At 38.7% G+C, this 23366-nt stretch overlaps 1 protein-coding gene across 1 annotated transcript in view; it reads left to right on the top strand.

Moving 5' to 3' along the window:
• Nucleotides 1-23366, top strand: part of LOC139940815 (meiotic recombination protein REC8 homolog) — a 418728-nt gene that overhangs the window by 72222 nt on the left and 323140 nt on the right. The window contains exons 5-6 of the mRNA XM_071937199.1: nt 7205-7316; nt 23174-23255. Coding sequence (XP_071793300.1) covers nt 7205-7316; nt 23174-23255 — 194 coding nt within the window. The remainder of the gene's footprint in view (nt 1-7204; nt 7317-23173; nt 23256-23366) is intronic.

The following is a 23366-nucleotide window of genomic DNA, read 5'->3' as shown; positions in this document are numbered from 1 at the left end:
GTGTCTCGGGCTCATTAACGGCCACCACCCCATGCGAACAGAATCTCCTTCGGTCATGCCCGGTTCAGTCTTGACCACCACAGATGATAGCATCACCTCTACACCCTCTCTGCAAGCCTCAAGCCAAAGGCTAACCAGGGTCCAATCCGAGCTCACGAAACAAGGAGCCTGACTACGTTTTTAGCTCTTTTTCAGGGAGTGGCTATTCCAGAAATTATGCAGGCAGCATTCTGGAAATCCCTCAACAATCACATTCTGCTACCAGCAATATGTGCTACAGTCTCACGGCTGCATGTACCTGTTGCACTTGATTGTGGTCTTAATGTGCTTCAACTCCTGTTGAAAGGATCATCTTTGTTGAAATGTTGAACGAGTGGTGGAAGGATTGTTGGTTGAGGTATTGGTCGGTGTGGGTAGGTTTTCTGTAGGTGCTATGGTGGATTTGCCCGCTGGTTTCCTGGTGATGAGGACATCAAGAAAAAGCAATCTTGCTGGACTGCTCTGCTCCATGGTCAGCTATGCGGTGTTGCTGGTTGAGGTAATGCAGATAGTGGAGGAGAGAATCCGGACTGTTAGGCCACACAATGAAGGTGACATCCACCTAAAGAAGTCACAAGCTAGGTCTGAGACTGGCAGTGAGTAGGGATGACATCTCAAACTCTTCCATGATTATATGTCAGCTAGGACTGGGGATATAGAAGATCTCATAAAGGTCCCAGCTGCCTGCTCGTAGAACTTGTCTTGGAATTGAAAACAACTAGAAGAAGCTCAAGTTAAATGGGAGGTATGCGCTGAGCCGCAGAAAACAATGAATGAAAAAGGAGAAACCCACTAAACAAAAGAACGTGAAAAACACGTGAGAGACACTCAAATTTCAAGAATGGGTTTGGTGTGAATTACCTGTTTAAAACACGTAAACCCACGGGATAGGCGTTAATGTGTTTGTCCGTAATATTCACGTTTACCCTGCACGTGAATGTCACTTGATTTTCACTTTCATAATTACGTTACAGTCCGATCCTAAAACACGTTCAATCCGAACTGGAAAATCATGTAAAATACCCGCTATACAAACACGTGTTTTTGCAACACGGGAAAATCTCGTTGAAGATACACCGGAAATTTTCTTATATAATCACGTTATTTGCCGGTTGTTTATCGACGTGTTTTGGAAACCCCTTTTTGCAAACCTAATAATCACGTTTTTAACCGGTTGTAGAAACCCTTTGTTTTGCAAACGTAATAATCACGTTATTAACCGGTTGTTGAAACCCCTTTTTGCATACCGAATAATTCACGTTCTTGACCTGTTACAAAAAATATAGAGTACATTCAAAACAAACAGTAACAACTTCCATATCAACTTAACATAACGTTTTAATTTTTTTCACACTTAAATTGCTCACAAAAAGTTAACACATAACCTGTAACGAGATGCAAAACTATTAAATCTCAAAAATAAAATTTATTTCAAAGTATGAATTGCAATACTTAAATGAGTTAATTGTTTAAATAAAAAAAGTACACCCGTGAGAGTCTGCAGAGATAATAACATCAACATCCTACATTTAAAAGGAAGACAAATATTACCAGAGATAACGGCAACTTCCTAACCGACTTTTCAATAGCTTATCTGTTTCCGAAAAAAACTGTTATAGTGACTTACCCTAAACAAAAAAATCCAATTGAAAGGTCTCTCATGTTACTAATTCGGCCATTGTTGTAAACTACATGATTGTAGCCATGCAAATATTTTTTCATTTCTGTGACTCTCCAAAAATCGTCTTAGACTTAAAAAAAAAATCCCGATAATATGTTTGTCTCAACCAAGTTTTAAACCTTGCAAAACATTCTCTTAAAAGTGCAATAAACATTCTCTTACTATCGGTAAATTCATTGTTGCTAAAGGATAACTCCCCAATATGGAGTCAAAACAATATTAAAGACCTGCTTGAACGAAAATGTCAAGGCGTGAACTTTGCTGAATTCCACTTAAAATGTTTTCGATGAATAAGGAAATCGAGTCATATGATTATAAATAGGATTCAATTGTGTAAAAAAACAATCATTTTGTATACCCTTGTCCAGAGCTTTTCTGCGAGATTTGCGAAAAGCCCCGTTACGTAATCACTCTCAAAACGTCATAAGTAGATAAAGCCGCTTTGTTGCAGCGTGGATGTATAACAAAGCAAACTCCCACAAATGACGTCAGCGGCATTGTCCTTTGACGCCCGCTCTCAACGGCAGAAGTGTTTTTAGTTTTTCAAAAAACCTTTAGGTAGGGGCCTGATTTTTTATTCGATAATTACGAAAAGATCAGAAGTGTACACATATCAAAATTACATTAAAATGGTGAACAAGTGCATTATAAACAAGTAAAAATACAATTTCTGTTGAAAACATTCCGCTCAGGTAGCTGTTTAATCAGGGTCTGCAAATTGAATCTAATTTTATCAGCAGAATATTATTTATTTTGTTTTGAAAAATAACCTGTAGAGAGAATACAAAGAAACCATGTACATGTACTGGGTAACAAACGAAATGGATTAATTAAATGTAAAATAAGTGCATCTTTAAAGCAATCTTAAACTTAACAATACATTAAATGTTTTTTATATGTTCTGGGAGATTGTTCCATACAGAGAATTTGTATGAATGTTACAAGTTTTATACTTTTTAAAGGTTTTTAGAAGTATACATTGTTAGTGATTGGACATTCAACATTAATTTGTGAAGATGTATTTTTGTATATTTTGTATCCTTTCCTGTAATTGGCAGCTCGTCCACTGTTGGTTTGGTCAATAAATAAATAAATAAATAAATTTACTTTTGTTTTTTTATGTCAAATTGTAGGCCTGTAGGTGACTTTTTGCCCAAATATGTCAAAACTCAACGCTTTTTGAGATAACTTTTTTTCAATTAATTTTGTTTATACGGAAATAATGCTTTCAGACTAAGTTAAGATAGTTGACCCGACATCTTAAAAAAAAATTGAGATGATTCTTTTGTTGAGTTTACATTTTACAGGCAAAAGGCTATAGAGTTTCCAGAATTGACCAAAAAGTCAAAATTCAACAATTTTTGAGATAACTTTTTCCCAATTTTGTTTCTGGAAATATGCTTTTCAGACTGAGTTTAGATATTAATTTTTTTTTTTTTTTACCCATACACCGATGTGTGTTAGCACTGTATACTCAGTACTTTCCCGAGTCCTGTGAAAAAATATCACAGGCATGTTACTCGGGTGGGATTCGAACCCACGACCCTTGCAATTCTAGAGCAGTGTCTTACCAACTAGACTACCGAGGTTGCCCGGCAGCTAGAGGCAGTTCGAATCCTATGTTTTGGCAGCGGGTACCGCAACGATATAATAGATGTTAAATTTGCATCTGGGATAAAGAATATTAATTTTTTTTTTTTTTTTTTACCCATACACCGATGTGTGTTAGCACTGTATACTCAGTACTTTCCCGAGTCCTGTGAAAAAATATCACAGGCATGTTACTCGGGTTGGATTCGAACCCACGACCCTTGCAATTCTAGAGCAGTGTCTTACCAACTAGACTACCGAGGTTGCCCGGCAGCTAGAGGCAGTTCGAATCCTATGTTTTGGCAGCGGGTACCGCAACGATATAATAGATGTTAAATTTGCATCGGGGATAAAGAATATTAATTTTGTTTTTTTTACCCATACACCGATGTGTGTTAGCACTGTACACTCAGTACTTTCCCGAGTCCTGTGAAAAAATATCACAGGCATGTTACTCGGGTGGGATTCGAACCCACGACCCTTGCAATTCTAGAGCAGTGTCTTACCAACTAGACTACCGAGGTTGCCCGGCAGCTAGAGGCAGTTCGAATCCTATGTTTTGGCAGCGGGTACCGCAACGATATAATAGATGTTAAATTTGCATCTGGGATAAAGAATATTAATTTTTTTTTTTTTTTTACCCATACACCGATGTGTGTTAGCACTGTATACTCAGTACTTTCCCGAGTCCTGTGAAAAAATATCACAGGCATGTTACTCGGGTTGGATTCGAACCCACGACCCTTGCAATTCTAGAGCAGTGTCTTACCAACTAGACTACCGAGGTTGCCCGGCAGCTGGAGGCAGTTCAAATCCTATGTTTTGGCAGCGGGTACCGCAACGATATAATAGATGTTAAATTTGCATCGGGGATAAAGAAGAATATTAATTTTTTTTTTTTTTTTTACCCATACACCGATGTGTGTTAGCAGTTTAGATAGTTGACGCGACATCTCAAACAAAATTTGGGACGATTTCTTTGTTGCGTTTACATTTTACAAGCAAAAAGCTACAATTTGTACTTGCAGTTTCCAGAATTGACCAAGTCAAAATTCAACATCTTTTGAGATAACTTTATTTTAATTTTGTTAATGAAATCTTTAATATGCTTTTCAGACTGAGGCAAGGAAATAATGCCCACAATTTTTAAATAGTGAAAAACAATTGAGTGAAGTTCACAGAAATGCATTACAGAAAGAGAACAAGATCCGATTGAGACAAAAAAAATCTAATGAACTTTGCCCCGCATCCTCTATCGGCCAAAGTTGTCAATGCAAGTAGCCTAAATCCAAGGCTGTGTATAGCACATAAATCCGTGGACGCATGCCACGCTGTGTACAGCAATTCACCCGACTCATGAACACCGGTTCGGAGTTGGAGTCTAGCCAAGCCTTCTTATGTATGGTATACAGCGTGCGGAATGTCTGCTCCACACAACATAATACCGATGGGACATCTCGACCGGTGTGCGATCGAACGTTGTGGGAACCTGGTGGATACCGTACACAGCACACTATAGGGAGGTTTAGCTGCAAAAAACGTGAACGTGAACATCGGAAGACTGTTGTCCTAATTTAAAGATGTTTCTCAAGTGTGGTGGACTACATTATCACCTCATTTTGACACTAAATAATCACATTTTTTTTCTACATCCGTAAGATGAGTTGGTGTGCAAGTGAAAATCACGTAATCTTACCCAGTGATTTTGTTAACCTAGAATTATTGGTGTTTCATCAACTAAATTAGCACTTCATTTTTACACTAAATAACCAAGTGTTTATTACCCGTATGATGTGTTGGTGCGCATTTAGTGAAAATCACATATTCTTAACTAGTGATTTTGTAGTTTCTGTAAGACTAGAATTATTGGTGTTGCATCAACTAGTTTATCACCTCATTTTGACAGTAAATAATCACGTGTTTTACACCCGTTAGATGCGTTGGTGTGCATTTAGTGAAAATCACGTAATTTACCAGTGATTTTGTAGTTTTTGGAAGACGAGATTTATTGGTGTTTCATCAACTTATTTATCACCTCATTTTGACACTATAAATAATAACATTTTTAACATCCTTAAGATGTGTTGGTGTGCATTTAGTGAAAATCACGTAATCTTAACTGGTGATTTTGTAGTTTTTGTAAGACGAGAAATATTGGTGTTGAATCAACTAATTTATCACCTCATTTTGAGACTAAATAATCATGTGTTTTACACCCGTATGATGTGATGGTGTGCAATTAGTGAAAATCACGCGGTCTTTACTGGTGATTTTGTAGTTTCTGTAAGACGAGAATTATTGGTGTTTCATCAACTAAATTATCACCCCATTTCGACACCAAATAATCACGTGTTTTACACCCGTATGATGTGTTAGTGTGCATTTGGTGAAAATCACGTAATCTTAACTAGTGATTTTGTAGTTTCTGTAAGACGAGAATTGTTGGTGTTTCATCAACAAAAATTATCACCTCATTTTGACATTAAATAATCACGTGTTTTGCACCCGTAAGGTGTGATGGTGTGCATTTAGTGAAAATCACGTAATCTGAACTAGTGATTTTTTAGTTTCTGAAAGACGAGAATTATTGGTGTTTCATCCACTATTTTATCACCTCATTTTGACACTAAATAATCACGTGTTACACCCGTAAAATGTGTTGGTGTGCATTTAGTGAAAATCACGTAATCTTAAAATTATCACCTCATTTTGACACTAAATAATCACGTGTTTTGCACCCATATGATGTGTTGGTGTGCATTTGGTGAAAATCACGTAATCTTAACTAGTGATTTTGTAGTTTCTGTAAGACGAGAACTATTGGTGTTTCATCAACTAAATTATCACCTCATTTTGACACTAATTAATCACGTTATTTAAATCGGTGAGTTTACTAAGTAAATTTGCAGTGAATGAGACGTAATTTTCACCGGTCATTTTAAGTAATTACAAAACCAGAGTTTCTGGTATTTTATGAACGGGATAATAACCTATTCCCGTCTCGGAATATTCACGTGTTTTACACTCGTCAAATACCCTAGTGTGCTGTTAGTTAAAATAATGTTATCTTCACCAGTTAACAGGAGGTGATTTTGAAACGAGAAAAGTTGGTATGTTGGGAACAAAATAATCTCCTTTTGTTGATAACAATAAATCACGTGTTTCACTCGCGTGAAATACAGAAGATCAAAAAACGTCAATATAACGCGATTTTCACTAGTTCCTTCCACCTCCTGGAAGAACGTCACTTTGTTCACGTCATAATTTGGTGATTTAAACGTTTGAAAAGAACGTGAAAATTAGGTATTCTCCAGATGTAACAAGAATTACGTGTTTGTAACGTGAAATACTGGTTCAACAAACTCCATACCTAAAAAACACCTAAAAGTCACCGGTCGAAACTGGTGATTTTTTGGTGTCTGTTTACTGGGAAGTTGAAAATAAGTTTGACTCTCAATTAACCCTTTGCTGGAAAGTTCATGCGATCACTGAAGAGTGACTGTATAGAATCCTCAAATTAAATGTTGTAGTTTGATTGAGATCCTACAGACTGGAGCTACATGGTCCATGGTGCATTTTCATGTTATCCCTTTCGTGCCCCCAATGACTTCATATATCTGAATCAAACTTCACCTACCAGGGAAGTCTTGGTTAATTTGCCCTCGCTCTAAAATAGAAAGGGAAACCCTTGTAACATTCGCATTTGCCTAATGTATTTCCTCTCACGATCGCTCGGTTGGTTGCTCAGAAAAAGTATTTATTAAACATGTTTCTTTAATCATCACGCGCACGAACATTCTACATACCGCCAAAGCTTATAAAAACCTTTCTTATGTTATCTTTCACAAACAGTTTTTTTAAATGTTTGTTTATTCATTATGTTTTTTATTACAGGACAAATGAATTTTGTACTCTGTCAGACCCGCTGATTGATGTCCAAGATCCTGAATTCGGAGCCTTAAGGTTTCTCACTGAAAACAGAGATCTTTTACCATTGGCTAACATTGTGAGTAAATAAGTGTAAACATGTAAAACTTCTACTGTTTAATTGGTTTTTGTTTCATCCTACATGTATACTCTAATAAAACACTAAATTTTTGATTCATTAAAAATGGATAACAATTTCAATAATAACACTTTGAGGAAAATGTCAAACGAAGATGACAAAACCACTTCTTAGTTGCTACAAATGATAATATATTCGTTATACATGACAATCGGAGTAGTCCAAAGTACTTTTTAGGATTTCTAGTGGTTTCACTTCGCAGATTGGGACAGCTCTGGTTTTCGTTAAAGTTTTAAATTTGTTTTTTCTCTTTCAGACTCTGGACGGTGTTTTCTATGCACCGTTTAGCAGTTCCAAACAAGCTATTAAAATTAAACTTTTAAGTGATGAAAGTAATTGGTGCTATATGTCCTAAAAGAGGGTTAGCATGTTGACGTCATCACCTGTCACAAGTCATCATCTTAAAGAATAATTTTATAATATTTGAAAATGCATGTCAAATCAGCCACAAGAGACCGTAGGTTTCTGTCCGCTGGATATGGTAGGGATGATGCCGATCTAGTAATTTTCTACTTTGAAATGGTTGCAGACAGTGCTGTGATCTCACCACGATGCTACCACACTGCTTGTGCGATAATGGCATCCCCACTACGACTTTTCCCCACACATTAGTTGGAGTAGGGACTATTCGTTTGAGTAGCGAGAAACTCTGGATTAGACGCCTTCACAACCCCATGGTCTGAACATGCAAGAACTAATAAATTACTTTTTTTCCCCCACCTCTTCCCACTCTTGATATTGTCCTTTGTAAGAAGGAACTATAAATAAATAGTAAACTTGCAGGTACAACCATGTGTAAACCTCTTAGGGTGAGTGTTGGCTCTAAAAAGAAACGGTTGGGTCTCGACATTTCGAACTGTATACTCTGCTCGTCTTCAGAAGACGAGCAGAGTATACTGTTCGAAACGTAGAGACGTAAGAGGTTTACACCTCCGCAAGTTTACTATTTATTTACTACACAGGGTATGTTCAGACAGCGTACTAACTTAGACCCGAACCGGTCTAACTTTTACGAGCAGCGGGGGGTGGTCGTAAAAATAAAAACCCATTGCGTTCAGACAGCACAGAGTTAAACCCGATCCGGTTTATCTTCGGTTTTAAGAGGTCAAAGTAGACGCGACCCCATTGCTCTAACATCCGGTTTTATTCATCAGATTCACGCACCGAGTATGCCGAGATCCCCATGCCCTGGATGATCAGACAGGGCATAATTATTGGATACAAATGGCTCAATCGAACGCGGTAACAGTTTTACAGTTGGGAGGATATGGGCACTTAAAACAAACATGAACACGACTCGAAATTATTTTTTTAAACAAACAAAATATTGATACAAACCGCCGAGAAAACTCACCACAATATTGTCCATATTCCATGAAACAGAACACGTTTCATTTTTGTGTTTTGTTTTATACCACTGTTTCAGATTTAATAAATACTTTTAGTTTGTACTTCAATCGATTGGAAGTTGCGATCTCTCAAAAGCTGGTGCCGCGATTTTTATTCCGGTTCGTTCATAAACACAACTACACATGTGCAAGTTACGACATGTACTTTGCAGTATTTTCCCAACTTCCCAACAACGTGGTGATATTGCTGGCGTAGGGAATTTCCCCTACACACAGCCTCGCGCCCACTGCAGTTCATTCTCCTAGATTGAAAGTACAGCACGCTAGTAACGGTGACGGCAATAGAAAGGGACATCCACGGGATCGGTGATGATAACTATGGGATATCAGAGAGTGATCACTATGGGATGGCAGCGCTGTACATGTGAGAGAAGCAATACAAAATATGCTTCTTCGCTGCGCTCGTAGTATACGCATAAAAAACAGTTTCAATTTATTGTAGGACACTCAACAAAAAAAGCTTGGAAAATATAATTTTGTTTCAGAATTTAATAAATCGTGGGCCTGTGTTAAACTGCATACACTGATCGAGAGGGTTTCGCCAACTCGGTAAGCGGCAAGAAAGTAATATAAATACTCGGTGCTTTTCAGCATCAGAGGCAACAGAAACCGTATACAAGCACTCCGGGTCCCGGGCGTGTGCATTGAACCACACAATGGGTCGTCCGTTGTGAGTTAAAACCGGATGTCATTCTGTCCACACGCAGTGTTAAAAGATAAACCCGAACCGGTTTAGACTTAGACCGCCTCGCTGGACGGTTTAAGTTTTGGGGTTTAAACCCGATCCAGTCTAACTTTATTTGCGTTCACATGCACAAAAGTTGAACCCGAACCGGTCTAAGTGGACTTAGACCAACTTTAGTACGGCGTGTGAACGACCTCTCAGTCTCAACACCATGTAAAGCTTCAAACAATACTTATTGTCCTTTGTGTTTCCATCTTCTTGTGGTCAAGCCAGTCCCTTACCTTCACCCCCCCCTTTTGTCCCCCTATTCAATGTTTACCCCTTGCTTTTTTTATACCCCGCCAGCTAAAACAAAACAAAATGTTGTCCAAGTGATATCTCAAGAAGGACTTGGCATATTAACTCCAAACTTGGTTTGTGGATTGGTCATGAGATCCATTAGAAGCCTATTGTTTTGGATCTCCTCAGATAAATATTAGGCTCGTGATGGCTAAAACGAAAGAAATGTTGTCCGAGCGATATCTCAAGAAGGACTTAGCGTATCAACTCCAAACTTGGTTTGTGGTTTGGTCATGGGATCCCCCAGAAGCCTATTGTTTTTGGATCCCCTCAGATAAATATTAAGCTCATTATGGCTAAAACAAAAAAAATGTTGCCTGATGAGCGATATCTCAGGAAGGACTTAGCATATCAACTCCAAACTTGGTTTGTGGATTGGTCATGAGATCCCCAGAAGCCTATTGTTTTTGGATCCCCTCAGATAAATATTAAGCTTGTTATGGCTAAAACAAAAGAAATGTTGTCCGAGCGATATCTCAAGAAGGACTTGGCTTATCAACTCCAAACTTGGTTTGTGGATTGGTCATGGCATCCCCCAAAAGTCTATTGTTTTTGGATCCCCTCAGATAAATATTAAGCTCATTATGGCTAAAACAAAAGAAATGTTGTCCGAGCGACATCTCAAGAAGGACTTGGCGTATCAACTCCAAACTTGGTTTGTGGATTGGTCATGGGATCCCCCAAAAGTCTATTGTTTTTGGATCCCCTCAGATAAATATTAAGCTCATTATGGCTAAAACAAAAGAAATGTTGTCCGAGCGATATTTCAAGAAGGACTTGGCGTATCAACTCCAAACTTGGTTTGAGGATTGGTCATGGGATCCCCCAAAAGTCTATTGTTTTTGGATCCCCTCAGATAAATATTAAGCTCATTATGGCTAAAACAAAAGAAATGTTGTCCGAGCGATATTTCAAGAAGGACTTGGCGTATCAACTCCAAACTTGGTTTGTGGATTGGTCATGGGATCCCCCAAAAGTCTATTGTTTTTGGATCCCCTCAGATAAATATTAAGCTCATTATGGCTAAAACAAAAGAAATGTTGTCCGAGCGATATTTCAAGAAGGACTTGGCGTATCAACTCCAAACTTGGTTTGTGGATTGGTCATGGGATCCCCCAAAAGTCTATTGTTTTTGGATCCCCTCAGATAAATATTAAGCTCATTATGGCTAAAACAAAAGAAATGTTGTCCGAGCGACATCTCAAGAAGGACTTGGCGTATCAACTCCAAACTTGGTTTGTGGATTGGTCATGGGATCCCCCAAAAGTCTATTGTTTTTGGATCCCCTCAGATAAATATTAAGCTCATTATGGCTAAAACAAAAGAAATGTTGTCCGAGCGATATTTCAAGAAGGACTTGGCGTATCAACTCCAAACTTGGTTTGTGGATTGGTCATGGGATCCCCCAAAAGTCTATTGTTTTTGGATCCCCTCAGATAAATATTAACCTCATTATGGCTAAAACAAAAGAAATGTTGTCCGAGCGATATTTCAAGAAGGACTTGGCGTATCAACTCCAAACTTGGTTTGTGGATTGGTCATGGGATCCCCCAAAAGTCTATTGTTTTTGGATCCCCTCAGATAAATATTAAGCTCATTATGGCTAAAACAAAAGAAATGTTGTCCGAGCGATATTTCAAGAAGGACTTGGCGTATCAACTCCAAACTTGGTTTGTGGATTGGTCATGGGATCCCCCAAAAGTCTATTGTTTTTGGATCCCCTCAGATAAATATTAAGCTCATTATGGCTAAAACAAAAGAAAAGTTGTCCGAGCGATATTTCAAGAAGGACTTGGCGTATCAACTCCAAACTTGGTTTGTGGATTGGTCATGGGATCCCCCAAAAGTCTATTGTTTTTGGATCCCCTCAGATAAATCTTAAGCTCATTATGGCTAAAACAAAAGAAATGTTGTCCGAGCGACATCTCAAGAAGGACTTGGCGTATCAACTCCAAACTTGGTTTGTGGATTGGTCATGGGATCCCCCAAAAGTCTATTGTTTTTGGATCCCCTCAGATAAATATTAAGCTCATTATGGCTAAAACAAAAGAAATGTTGTCCGAGCGATATTTCAAGAAGGACTTGGCGTATCAACTCCAAACTTGGTTTGTGGATTGGTCATGGGATCCCCCAAAAGTCTATTGTTTTTGGATCCCCTCAGATAAATATTAAGCTCATTATGGCTAAAACAAAAGAAATGTTGTCCGAGCGATATTTCAAGAAGGACTTGGCGTATCAACTCCAAACTTAATTTGTGGATTGGTCATGGGATCCCCCAAAAGTCTATTGTTTTTGGATCCCCTCAGATAAATATTAAGCTCATTATGGCTAAAACAAAAGAAATGTTGTCCGAGCGATATTTCAAGAAGGACTTGGCGTATCAACTCCAAACTTGGTTTGTGGATTGGTCATGGGATCCCCCAAAAGTCTATTGTTTTTGGATCCCCTCAGATAAATATTAACCTCATTTTGGCTAAAACAATAACTCAAAAACTCAGTGGGGCATTTGTTTTGTCAACTCACCATTCTTGTTTCTGTATGCTTTCTAACCCCATTCATGTATTTCCACTTCACTGCTTATGTTTCACTTAGTTACCTGTTCATGTTTGTTGTGTTGTCAATTAGCCTTCAAGAAAGACTCTGGTAGGGTCGAATTGTCAAGCCATTAACTATTTTTTGCGTGAATAAAATATTGAGACCCCAACTTCCAAATCCATTCATATGTGGTCTTTTTAAGTCTTACACATGTGGTCTTTTTAAGTCTTGCTCCAACAAAATTAAAAATAAAGTTTGTATAATAATAATAATAATAATGACGACGACGACGGCGGCGGCGGCGGCGTCGTCGTCGTCGTCGGCGGCGTCGTCGTTGTCGTCGGCGTCGTCGTCATTATTATTATTATTATTATTATACAAACTTTATTATTGTCTTATATAGCGCACGATCTACCAAACAAGGTACTCAAAGCGCTGAGAATATACACACTTTCAGAGAGATGTATTGCGGCACTGTGTTATGTTCTTTTACATGCGTTACACAACACATGGGACCAACTACTTTACGTCTTATCCGAAGGACGAGGCAATGGTTGACTGTCTTTCTTAAAAACACAAGTGTCATAAACATTCCATTTCCGTATTTGTAAACACAATTTATTAATTTTCACACCACACTCGATCCATACTGACATTGAAGTTGCCCCTTTGAGATGAAGTTCATAACTTTATGAACTATCAAGAACGTTCGTGATCAATTCATGAACATTCATCAACAGTTCATAACTGTTCATCACAGCAGTTCATGAACCAAGTTTATGAACTGTCCATCCATTCGTTTAATGAACATTTAGTGGACCGCCATCAATTTCATGTATTTCATGAAAGTCCAATAAAACTTCCCCTACGGTAAATCAAGCTCGCGGCAAGCTAGTATTAAGCTTGTGGCAACCTTATTGAGCTTGCTGCAAGCTCAAGTGAGCTTGCGAGGATTTCTGCAATCTAGCTGCAAGCTCTTTGCAAGCTTGCAAGCCTGTGCAAGCTTGCAGCAAGCTTATGTGACACACTTTTGTCTTCATGCAAGCTTGCTGCAAGCTTGCATGCTTACTTGGCAAGCTCATCACTATCTTTTAAGCAAGCTTGCTGCAAGCTTGCATGATTTTTGGCAAGCTTGCAATCTTTTGTGCACGCTTACAAGTTTGCATTGTTTCATAGCAAGCTTGCTGCAAGCTCACATGTTTTTTAATGACTTGCAAGCTTGCATTTGGGTTGGTTGAATCTAGCTTTGTGTGTATTGTCATACTTAAGTACAATATATGTGCCAGTGACTAATACATTCATGTTGACAGACTTGCATGGAACCTAGATAAATCCCACTTTTCTGAATTTAATACATAACTAGATATAGTGTTTGTAGAAACAAACACTAGGTGTTCGGCTATTGTTGGGTCAGTGTTTGAATAAATGGAACAAGTATTGTTAATAGCTCGTCAAATTACAAAGAAATCAAAACCAAACAGTTTTCTCGATGTGTAATAATTTTATGGAAAAAGCATCAAAAAGTGTACATTTCAACCTAAAAGCCTTTAAATACTGCCTTTTCAAAGCATTTTACAGGCTCTTCCAGTTTAAAAAGGTCAAAAAGTCAAGAGAAGGTCACCAACATACCCATTTTTGTGGAATACGTGAGGCCTTTCATATGATGTATAGATTGTCAAAATAGCTTTTGTATTTGAGGAAACGTGAACTGATGAATAATGGCGACTGGAGAAGAGACTAACTAACCAGAAGGGAAATGTTTGTTGAAAACGCCTTGAAAACAGACTACGTACGTAAAGCCCTTTCATATGATGTATAGATTGTCAAAATAGCTTTTGTGGTTGAGGAAATGTGAACTGATGAGTAATGACGACTGGAGAAGAGACTAACTAACCGGAAGGGAAATGTTTGTTGAAAACGCCTTGAAAACAGACTACGTACGTAGAGCCCTTTCATTTCATGTACAGATTGTCAAAATAGCTTTTGTGGTTTAGGACATAGGAACTATGCATAATGACGACTGGAGAAGAGACTAACTAACCAGAAGGGAAATGTTTGTTGAAAACGCCTTGAAAACAGACTACATACGTAAAGCCCTTTCATATGATGTATAGATTGTCAAACTAGCTTTTGTGGTTGAGGATATAGGAGCTTAATGCATAATGACGACTGGAGAAGAGCCTAACTAACCGGAAGGGAAATGTATGTTGAAAACGCCTTGAAAACAGACTTAAAACGAGGCTATTTATAGGAGAAAAAAAAATTAAATACAAAAATAAATAGTACAAATTTTGGTCGCCACTTGGTCTCCCATCGAAATACTGACTGGGCCCGATTTTGCTTAACTTCAGTGACCGGACGAGAACCGGTGTTATCAACGCAGTATAGTCGTAGATAAAACCAAGTAATTACTTTTGAAGAAAATTGACATTGTGTTGAGAACGCCTCGAACGCAGACTAAAATGATCAACACGTGGTGCAGAGCGTGGTTATGCTCCTCAATGCACCGCATACTTACACGTGGTGACCGCAATGCACCGCATGCTTACACGTGGTGACAAAGTACGTGTACATTAATCGTAAAATCTTTACGCGCAATCAATGGGGAATTTTGTAGTACTTTATACATGAATTTTGAAATTTTGAATTTGAGCCGGAAGACAAAATCAAAATGGGGTCATGTCTGTGAGGCGTTTACGGAGTTTTTAATGCCCTTTCCGATGATGTATTGATTGTAAAAATCCCTCATGTAGATCTAAAGTTATGATTTTTTTAAATAATAAACTTTGAATTAGTGTATCTCGTCAACTGATGACGTCATTGTGACGTAACAACTTTTGTATCATCTACTGGTTATTGTCTACCTGAGTGCAAAGTTTCAACTTAATGCAAGCTTCGCAACTATGCTTTTTCTTGCGGACAATCGACGAGAAGAAGAATAAGAAAAACCAAAAAAAACCAAAAAAAAAAAAAAAAAAAACGAACAAAATCAAAGAGTTGTTCGGGCTGTTGCCCGAACACCTAACTAACACATATAGATAAACCTATACCTCAATAGTCCTTTAGGCATTACAGACTGTAGTTTTGAAAACAAATTTTCTAGAAATAAAATTCTTTAAAAGTTTATCAAGGCTCGACTGTATAAGATGAATCATTGTTTAACATGGATTGTCTGTTGCATAAGAGCCTGGTGTAAGCATAAGGCAAGTTTGCAGTTAATGAACTTTAATGAATAACAATAAACTCACTTTCAGATCAACAATTCTGAGGTAATTCACATAATGTTTGATGAATATTCATGGTTGATCGTGAACAGATTCATCATAACTTTGTTTTTTGTTTTTAAATAAAGATGACATTCATGACCTTCATGACCTCACTATATACCGTATTTTCCTGCGGATAAGACGCTCGGCGGACAAGGCGCAGGACGCTAAAATGACCCCAAAAAATTCAAACGTCAGCAGACAAGGCGCACCGACGCACAAGGCGCACGTTTAACCACACACAAAAGAACACCTGGCGCCACCCGGTGTCGGTACATTGACACAAAGACGTAATTTGTTGCCTTTCAGAACCTACGTATACCGACCTTTATCCAATCAGCCAACGCTGTATATTGTTAATAACATAAAGTTCGGCCCAATTAGCGGGCAGAAACCATGGTCCACGCACTGTCTGAAGTTAATTTTATTTGCAACGTGAACACAATGCCTCCCTGGACATCCGACGTCCCACAACGAGGATCCTTGCTGATACAGATACACAGATAGACGGACGTAGCGTGTGTTTGTAGTAATGTATCGTACGGCCGGGATGTCGCTGCATGCACATGTACACTGTGCATTGCGCTGCTCAATCTCGAAATTGCACAACAGATGTCGGAGACACGTGGGCACCGTATTGAGCGATGTTCGCCGACGGGTTGCGCTACGCCCTCGCGTTTGCGCTGCCTGGAAATGCGCCAAAATTCCCACGTGACTGTGCGGATCCAAAGCATGCTTAGCCCAGACATAGCCTAAACGTATACATACGCAGTCAAATTCCATTGCGGACTTGAGAGCAGTGACTATTTCGGCATCTGTGTCACTGCACGTTCAGTGTATCCAATGGGATTCACTGGATCTAGCGGCAGGGACCCGTCTTTATCCTTGTGGATAAAGACAGAGGCCCAGTCTAGCCCAGACACGGCGAGTCTTGTCTCAATGCGTTTATTGCTGGTTCGCGTAATTTTTTCAAATAGAGGGCGTTTAACCTCACGCTATTACATCGTTCCAAAACGCCCTCTAGCGTTCAATTTTTCTTTTATTTATTGTCACACGCACAGTAACAACGACTATAGGCGTGATATCTGCTTTTGTGTTACGTGTTACAGCCCTCGGAACGGCTGCGTTTTGGGGCTAATTTTCTGTGTCATTTTGAGAGATTTTCGAGTCTGAACTTGGACATCGTTGCAGGCAAGTTTCATGCAAGGGCAACCATGATTTTAACAACCGTTCCTACCCGAAGTTTTGAAGCAATAAAATAATTCAATAAAATAATTCAATAAAATAAATTCGATAATTTTTGGGGGCTAGTGTTGTATTATTTGATTTGGCATTACAAACAAATACAAATTATATCCTAGTAAGATAATCTTACGCTCTCATCATACTTTTTAAAAGCAAACGTCTAAAAAGAGGCAATAAATGTTCAGCCTAAAGCACACTTCAGAGATCGTTGTTCTTTACAATAAAAACCCTCAAAGTTTACCACACAATAGCGGTTGGGTGAATGACGTGTGAATGAAGTTATTGACTGTCAATTGTTTTCGGAACGAATACACGGCCACACAGAAAAACGTTTGTAAGCCGCCGACGTCTGTTCCGAAAGCTAGACGCATTGCGGCATTAATGGAATGAAAGCACGGTCATGGGGAATAAACACGTTGCAGCATTGTTGGAATAATTGGGCCGTCTGGGGGATTGCGGCATTGTTCGAACGAAAATACAGTCTCAGTGTCTGAATAGCCTAGTTCGACCGCATTATTGAGTAAGGATTCTTCACACAAAGATCGTTGATTTGAACTGGACATGAAGGTATTTTTTATTTCCACAGTGATTATCAAAAAAAATCAATCGTCAGCAGACAAGGCGCACCAAAAGATAAGACGCATCAATGTTTTGGGGGTCAAAAAAGTCGGATAAGACGCGTCTTATCCGCAGGAAAATACGGTATTCATAATGTAAAAGAAATCAACTAATTCCAAGGTTTTTATGTATAAAAAATGGGTAATTCATATGATAACCAAATCTTGGGTTAAAATTTGATGGCCCCAAAATATAAGGTTTTCATTGTTCTAGTAGGGGGGACTATGTACAGATTTCGGGTCCCGTGGAAATTTCATGTTAATTTATGGCAACCATTATAAATACATTCTTATGAGTCCATAAAACAATAAAAATGATGTTGCAATTGTCAAACAGCATAACATACAATCTATGGACATCCAGTACATGGACATCAAACCCCTAGAAGGGCCGTCAGTCCATGGACATTGAACCCCTAGAAGGGACTTCGGACTGTATGTCATCAAGATGATTTGGGCGCACTATGATGCATGAAAGCAGCCACACAGAGTCATGTGTCCAACTGCACTCTGATGAACCGCCCAGCACACTGACAGTGATGTTTCAGCTGAAGGGGTTCGATGTCCAAGGACTGTATGTCATCAAGATGATTTGGGCGCACTATGGTGCGTGAAAGCAGCCACACAGAGTCATGTGTCCAACTGCACTCTGATGGACCGCCAAGCACACTGACAGTGATGTTTCAGCTGTCCAGGGCTCCAGTCAAACAGCAGATAACATACAATCTATGGACAACCCCGAAAGAGTTAGAACACCAACTGGTGTCTGAAACCCATAATGCACAATCAGCAAGTTGGCCAGTCAAGATCACAAGGCACAGCATTTCTACTTGGACTGCCTACAACTCACTCCTAGCCTCAGAAAAACCTTTAACTGCTCCTTTGGTAGCAGCACCTGCCCTTGAGTGGCAAACACTGTTGACAGTTTTAAAGCAGACACATCAGATCAACTGCATGGTACCTGTCAAAAAAGTTCTGCCTAGTACCAGCACCAAGGAGGAGCTGAATGTTTACCTTGCTCAGAAAGCCCTTCACCATTTTGAGAAGATGTCTGAGACCTTCATTTTTAACTCAAGAAAGGATGTCTTTTTGAACCATTTAGATGTGCAGCACCTTCGTAGTTCACAAGAAGAGGACGATACTAAAAAGATCCTGCACAGCATAGATGCTGTTTAAAGAGGAGCTACAGAACTGTAGGCTACATCCACTCACCAGACACTGATGTGCTTGTCCTTCGACGATAGCAACAACTGTGCAAGAAAACCAATGTTTGTCATTGGCAGTGTGACTAAGAAACAGGAAATTCCATTGAAACCTAAATAATAGCCAATGCACCTGGTGCCGCCAAAGCTGCAGCCTTACCAGGCTTCCATGCTTTCAGTGGAGCTGATCAGATGGGCAGTTTTGCGAGGAAGGTCAAAGTGTTGGCAGTCACTCAATAAATGTACGGCTGAGGTGGTATCTGCATTTGCTGCACTGGGAGACTAAAGAAGGAGGCAGTGAGGTATTTGTTTGGCAACTTAAGGAGACCGGTATACTTCCATAACAAATGTTGCAGATCTTAGATTGGGCTTTTCTCAAAGAATCAGTTTGTATCACAAACGTTACCACCCACATGAGGAGCTTTGAAGGAAGTAATCGCATGAGCCCATTACCAGTCCATGGTGTGGTACCAGGACGATGTCCGTGAGCCACTACCACCAGCAAATGAGTCCATATGGAAGGTGGAGGGAGATGAGAGGTGCTAATCCCAAACCCTCTACTCCAATATAGTGTGACACATATGATCAAATGTGGATATTAAAGGAACAAATGTCAGTCCAGAACTGGGCAAGTGCGGGTCAGACAGGGAGGTTTGCAACAAAATGAGTCATGGATATATTTTGTGGCTTATCGAGGACGAGGTGGATCCTTTGATTTAGTTCTGCCTGGAGCTGTTTTGATAGGTCTTTGAAACTATCAGAAATAATAGCTTTTGTTGTTTTAAGTAACCAACCTCAGTATACTGAACTTTTATGTGAAAAACAACACTGTGATGTTCCAGCAAAACACGGTATGTGAAAAAATAGTTGAAATACATGTACGTTGATACTTTTAAAGGAGAGTTCAAAATGTTTGTATGTACTTCAATTACTTATTAATAAAGGTCCTTAAAAACACCCTCAAAAATGGCACTTTGCCATTTTTTCTTTTGCAAAATCTGTAACTACAGTTATATTTTATATTTATTATCATGAATATGCTCACTATTAACTATAAATATGCTCAATTGCCTTGAAACTCTTTGAAAACCTGTCCAAAAAGGAGACTTTTAGGTGAAAATGATGCATGACCTTTGACCTCAGGTTAAGGTCACTAAAGGTCAATAGAAAAAATCAATATCATTTAAATTGTTCTAGGGACTCATGAGAATGCATTTATAATGGTTGCCATAAATTAACATGAAATTTCCACGTGAGTACATCGGCCCCGCCCCCCCCCCCCATATAATATTTAACTGTAAGGAGTAAAATTTATGGCACTTAAACAGGAAACCGAGTGTTTCTGTTGTTGTATAGCAAAGCCGTATAAGTGTGTGTGCATGGTGTATACTCAAATAGGATCTGTATAATTGAAATGTAATGTAGAGAGTATTAATGTTGATTATACTGTAATACATGTATGCACCTTACCAATAAGTGAGTTACAAATATAAGATATTAACTGCCTGCCACTGGACAGAATCAAGAATTGACATTTGAATTTTTAATGAACATTTCATGAATAAAATGTTCATGAAAAATTCATAACAAATGTCCATGAAAAGTTTTCTTGACAAATTCATGAAAACTGTTCATGAAAAGTTCATCAACCAATTGTTCCATTTGTTGTTCAAGAACATTCATGGACTGTTCAAGAACATCATGAAAAGTTTGATGGCCAGTTCATGAACTGATGTCAATGAACAAACATGAACTGTTCATGGATATTCATGAACAATTCATGATCATCTCACCGGGGCACCAGCAGACTAATACTGGACTGACTGACTGACAACAGCAGCACTTAATAAAGAAGTTGTTGATGTAACAGGAAAGCATTTCCTGTTACATCCAAACCTCATAATTTAAATTACATCATAGTGTACAGTTTAAAAGCTAAATACAACATAGGCATTCCCTTACAAGTTTTCTATTCAAGACCAGCATTGCTATTAATAAATATATATATATAAATAAATGTACCCAGTCAGTTTCCCTTGTGGTTTATTATTTGATATCTGATATAAAAAGTCGCATCCCCTTAGTTTGCGGTTCAATGGCTTCTGACAGGCACCCCCCGAACAAAGATATTAACAAAATTGGGAGACCACCAACAAAGGGCTAGATAGCTCAGTTGGTAGAGCACCGGCACGTTAAACTGGAGGTCGTTGGTTCAAATCCCACTCTAGTCAATTTTTCATTCATATATATGTATATATATATTTTTTATTGAAGCCGGCTGTGCATATTATTAATCTGTACAACGTATCTGCCAACACAATACCAGTATTAGTTTGTAACCGTTAATAAGAATTTCCCGATTGTGGGTGTAGCATCAAACCATGTTTTGTAAGAAGGTAATGTTCTGTTAGATCATAGTATAAAGCTCAGTTGGTAGAGCGCCGGCACGTTAAACCGGAGGTCGTTGGTTCAAACCCCGCTCTAGTCAATTCTGAGTTTTGAAGACCACTAAAAATTGGGACTGTCCTGATTTCTCAACTTTCCCGATTTTATTTTTTAAAAGTAACAAAATTACTGGTGAACAACTGAAAACAAGTCTAGTTGTATCTTAGAGTCAAACAATGGTTCCTTGTCGCAATGAGGGGCATGGTGATAAAATCCATGTTTTAAAGTTCGTAAAATGGTTTGACATGTCTTTTTGCGCTATATTTAATGTGGCGCGATTGCCCGCGTATATAATAACGCATGCACTCTGCTATTTGCCGTCAACTCGCCGTCTACTCCCTTGTGCCGTCAACTCGCCTCAAACTCAACCACTACGCAGATGGCCCAGTCTTGGACTAGACTAGTCTTGACCCAAGACGTCAGCTTTCAATTAACATAATGTGTAGTACATACCACACATGCAGTGCCGATCATTGACGCCTTGAGTCCAAGATTATTCCAAATGCAGGAAAGCGTCCTCTGTTGTCGTGCAAGATCTCTGAAAATGCAAGATGGCAGGCGACGGCTTTGTAGCTTGGAGATGATCTTTTCAGGAGAAAAAAATAAATGAATTTTTAAAACTGAGATGAAATTTAAAACTTGTGAAAAACTCTCTTTGTGCCAATACTTTATAGTTTTATGCATCTTTTGTGGATTTTAAAATGTATTTTGGAGGAGTTAATGGCGAGTCGACGGCATCGAGTTAGCGGTAGGTAATTGATCCCTATTTCCCAATGTGTGTTGCTGACCGATCGTTAAACCATGGTTCTACCTCCATGGTTAAACCACGAACATGTTTTAACAAAAGGATTTTTTTACACAACCGATCCTTAAATTAGGGAGCCATGAAAATAGTTGTTTAAAAAAAAACATAATAAGAGGGTAAGATTGTCCAATTTTTTCCACAATTTTCTTTTTATGTTTCAAAAATATTTTTACATTTGCAGCATTTTGTACACAATCATTTCTAGCTGGGGTGATGCGTGAAGCGCGGCATCCCGCTTGTACTTATAATCACATGAAACAGTGACATCTTTTGCAAGTGTTACGTTCTTGTACCACATTTATACTAATGTAAATTGATATGATTTAGACATTGTGAATATCTTTTTGTACGACCACATTTTTTGAAACACTTGATTTCTAGTTTTATGTTTCAACTTTAACTTTTTTGTTTTTAAAATATTATTTACATTTTACATACAATTTGGTGAATAAAAAATATAAAAATCAGTTAAAAGCATTGTGAAGTGGGTGCTCCCCAAGCTTTGTTCAAAACAATTCAGTTGGGACATGTGGAATTTCAGTGTACCTCATCAACTATAAAAAGGATGAGTACAGGCAAAATTCTCATGAAAATGTGATAGATTCTTTAGTTATATAGGAAAACCTCGGCCAATGTAAATATTGATTCTTCATGTACTGTAACTCACTGTACTACTTGGAGGTTAGCCCATATAGTTTAACTAAGGGAATAAAAGGGTAGCGACTAGTTCTTTCACGGCCGTTTAAAACAGGCAGGGTCGAATTGCCGCGTTTATTATACGGCAGGTCGACCCAAGGTTTTAGAACTAGTAGCTTTTTGGTTAAAAGGAATAATAAAGTAAGTAACTCTGTAAAATCAGTTTTCGACGTGCTTCAGCTCTGTTTGTTTCTACCTCCATGGTACATGTACAGTGTTGCATGCCTATTTCCGACAGTTTCCGGTTCCGTTCCTGCGCATGCGCGTACAGTCTTGGTGCAGCACATTCTGGTTTTCCTTTCACACACAGCGAGGAACTCACCAACAGTGCCTGCATCGCCCGTAACAAGAAATGTCTTGCATCAAGACTAGCGCGGAGTATCCGCTCACAACAGGTTATAAACACTGGTCATTATCAAAGGTTTAAACACCCCCACATGACGCGCTCTCCACCAATAGGAAAAGCGAAACTGTCTGAGGTATTTATGAATGCTTTAAATGAAGATGAATTGCATTAACTCAAAGTTGATATTATGAATAACAATTTATCTAGGACTTCCTACAAGATGCAAGCCAGCGATATTCATCATCCTATACATCTACTGACAGCAGCCCACACCTCAGACTGGATAAAAGTGAGTAGGCGTTACCTCAAAAGCTCATATGAATGCATGTACATTTACCATTTAGTTTTAAAACTTTACTGATGTAGTGTAGGGATATCCTTTTCTCAGTCTCATGTTTTT

The sequence above is a fragment of the Asterias amurensis genome, chromosome 8, assembly GCF_032118995.1.
Source record: "Asterias amurensis chromosome 8, ASM3211899v1".
Lineage (NCBI taxonomy): Eukaryota > Metazoa > Echinodermata > Asteroidea > Forcipulatida > Asteriidae > Asterias > Asterias amurensis.
The sequence above is the reverse complement of the archived record's forward strand: the minus strand, read 5'-3'. Positions and strand labels throughout refer to the sequence as shown.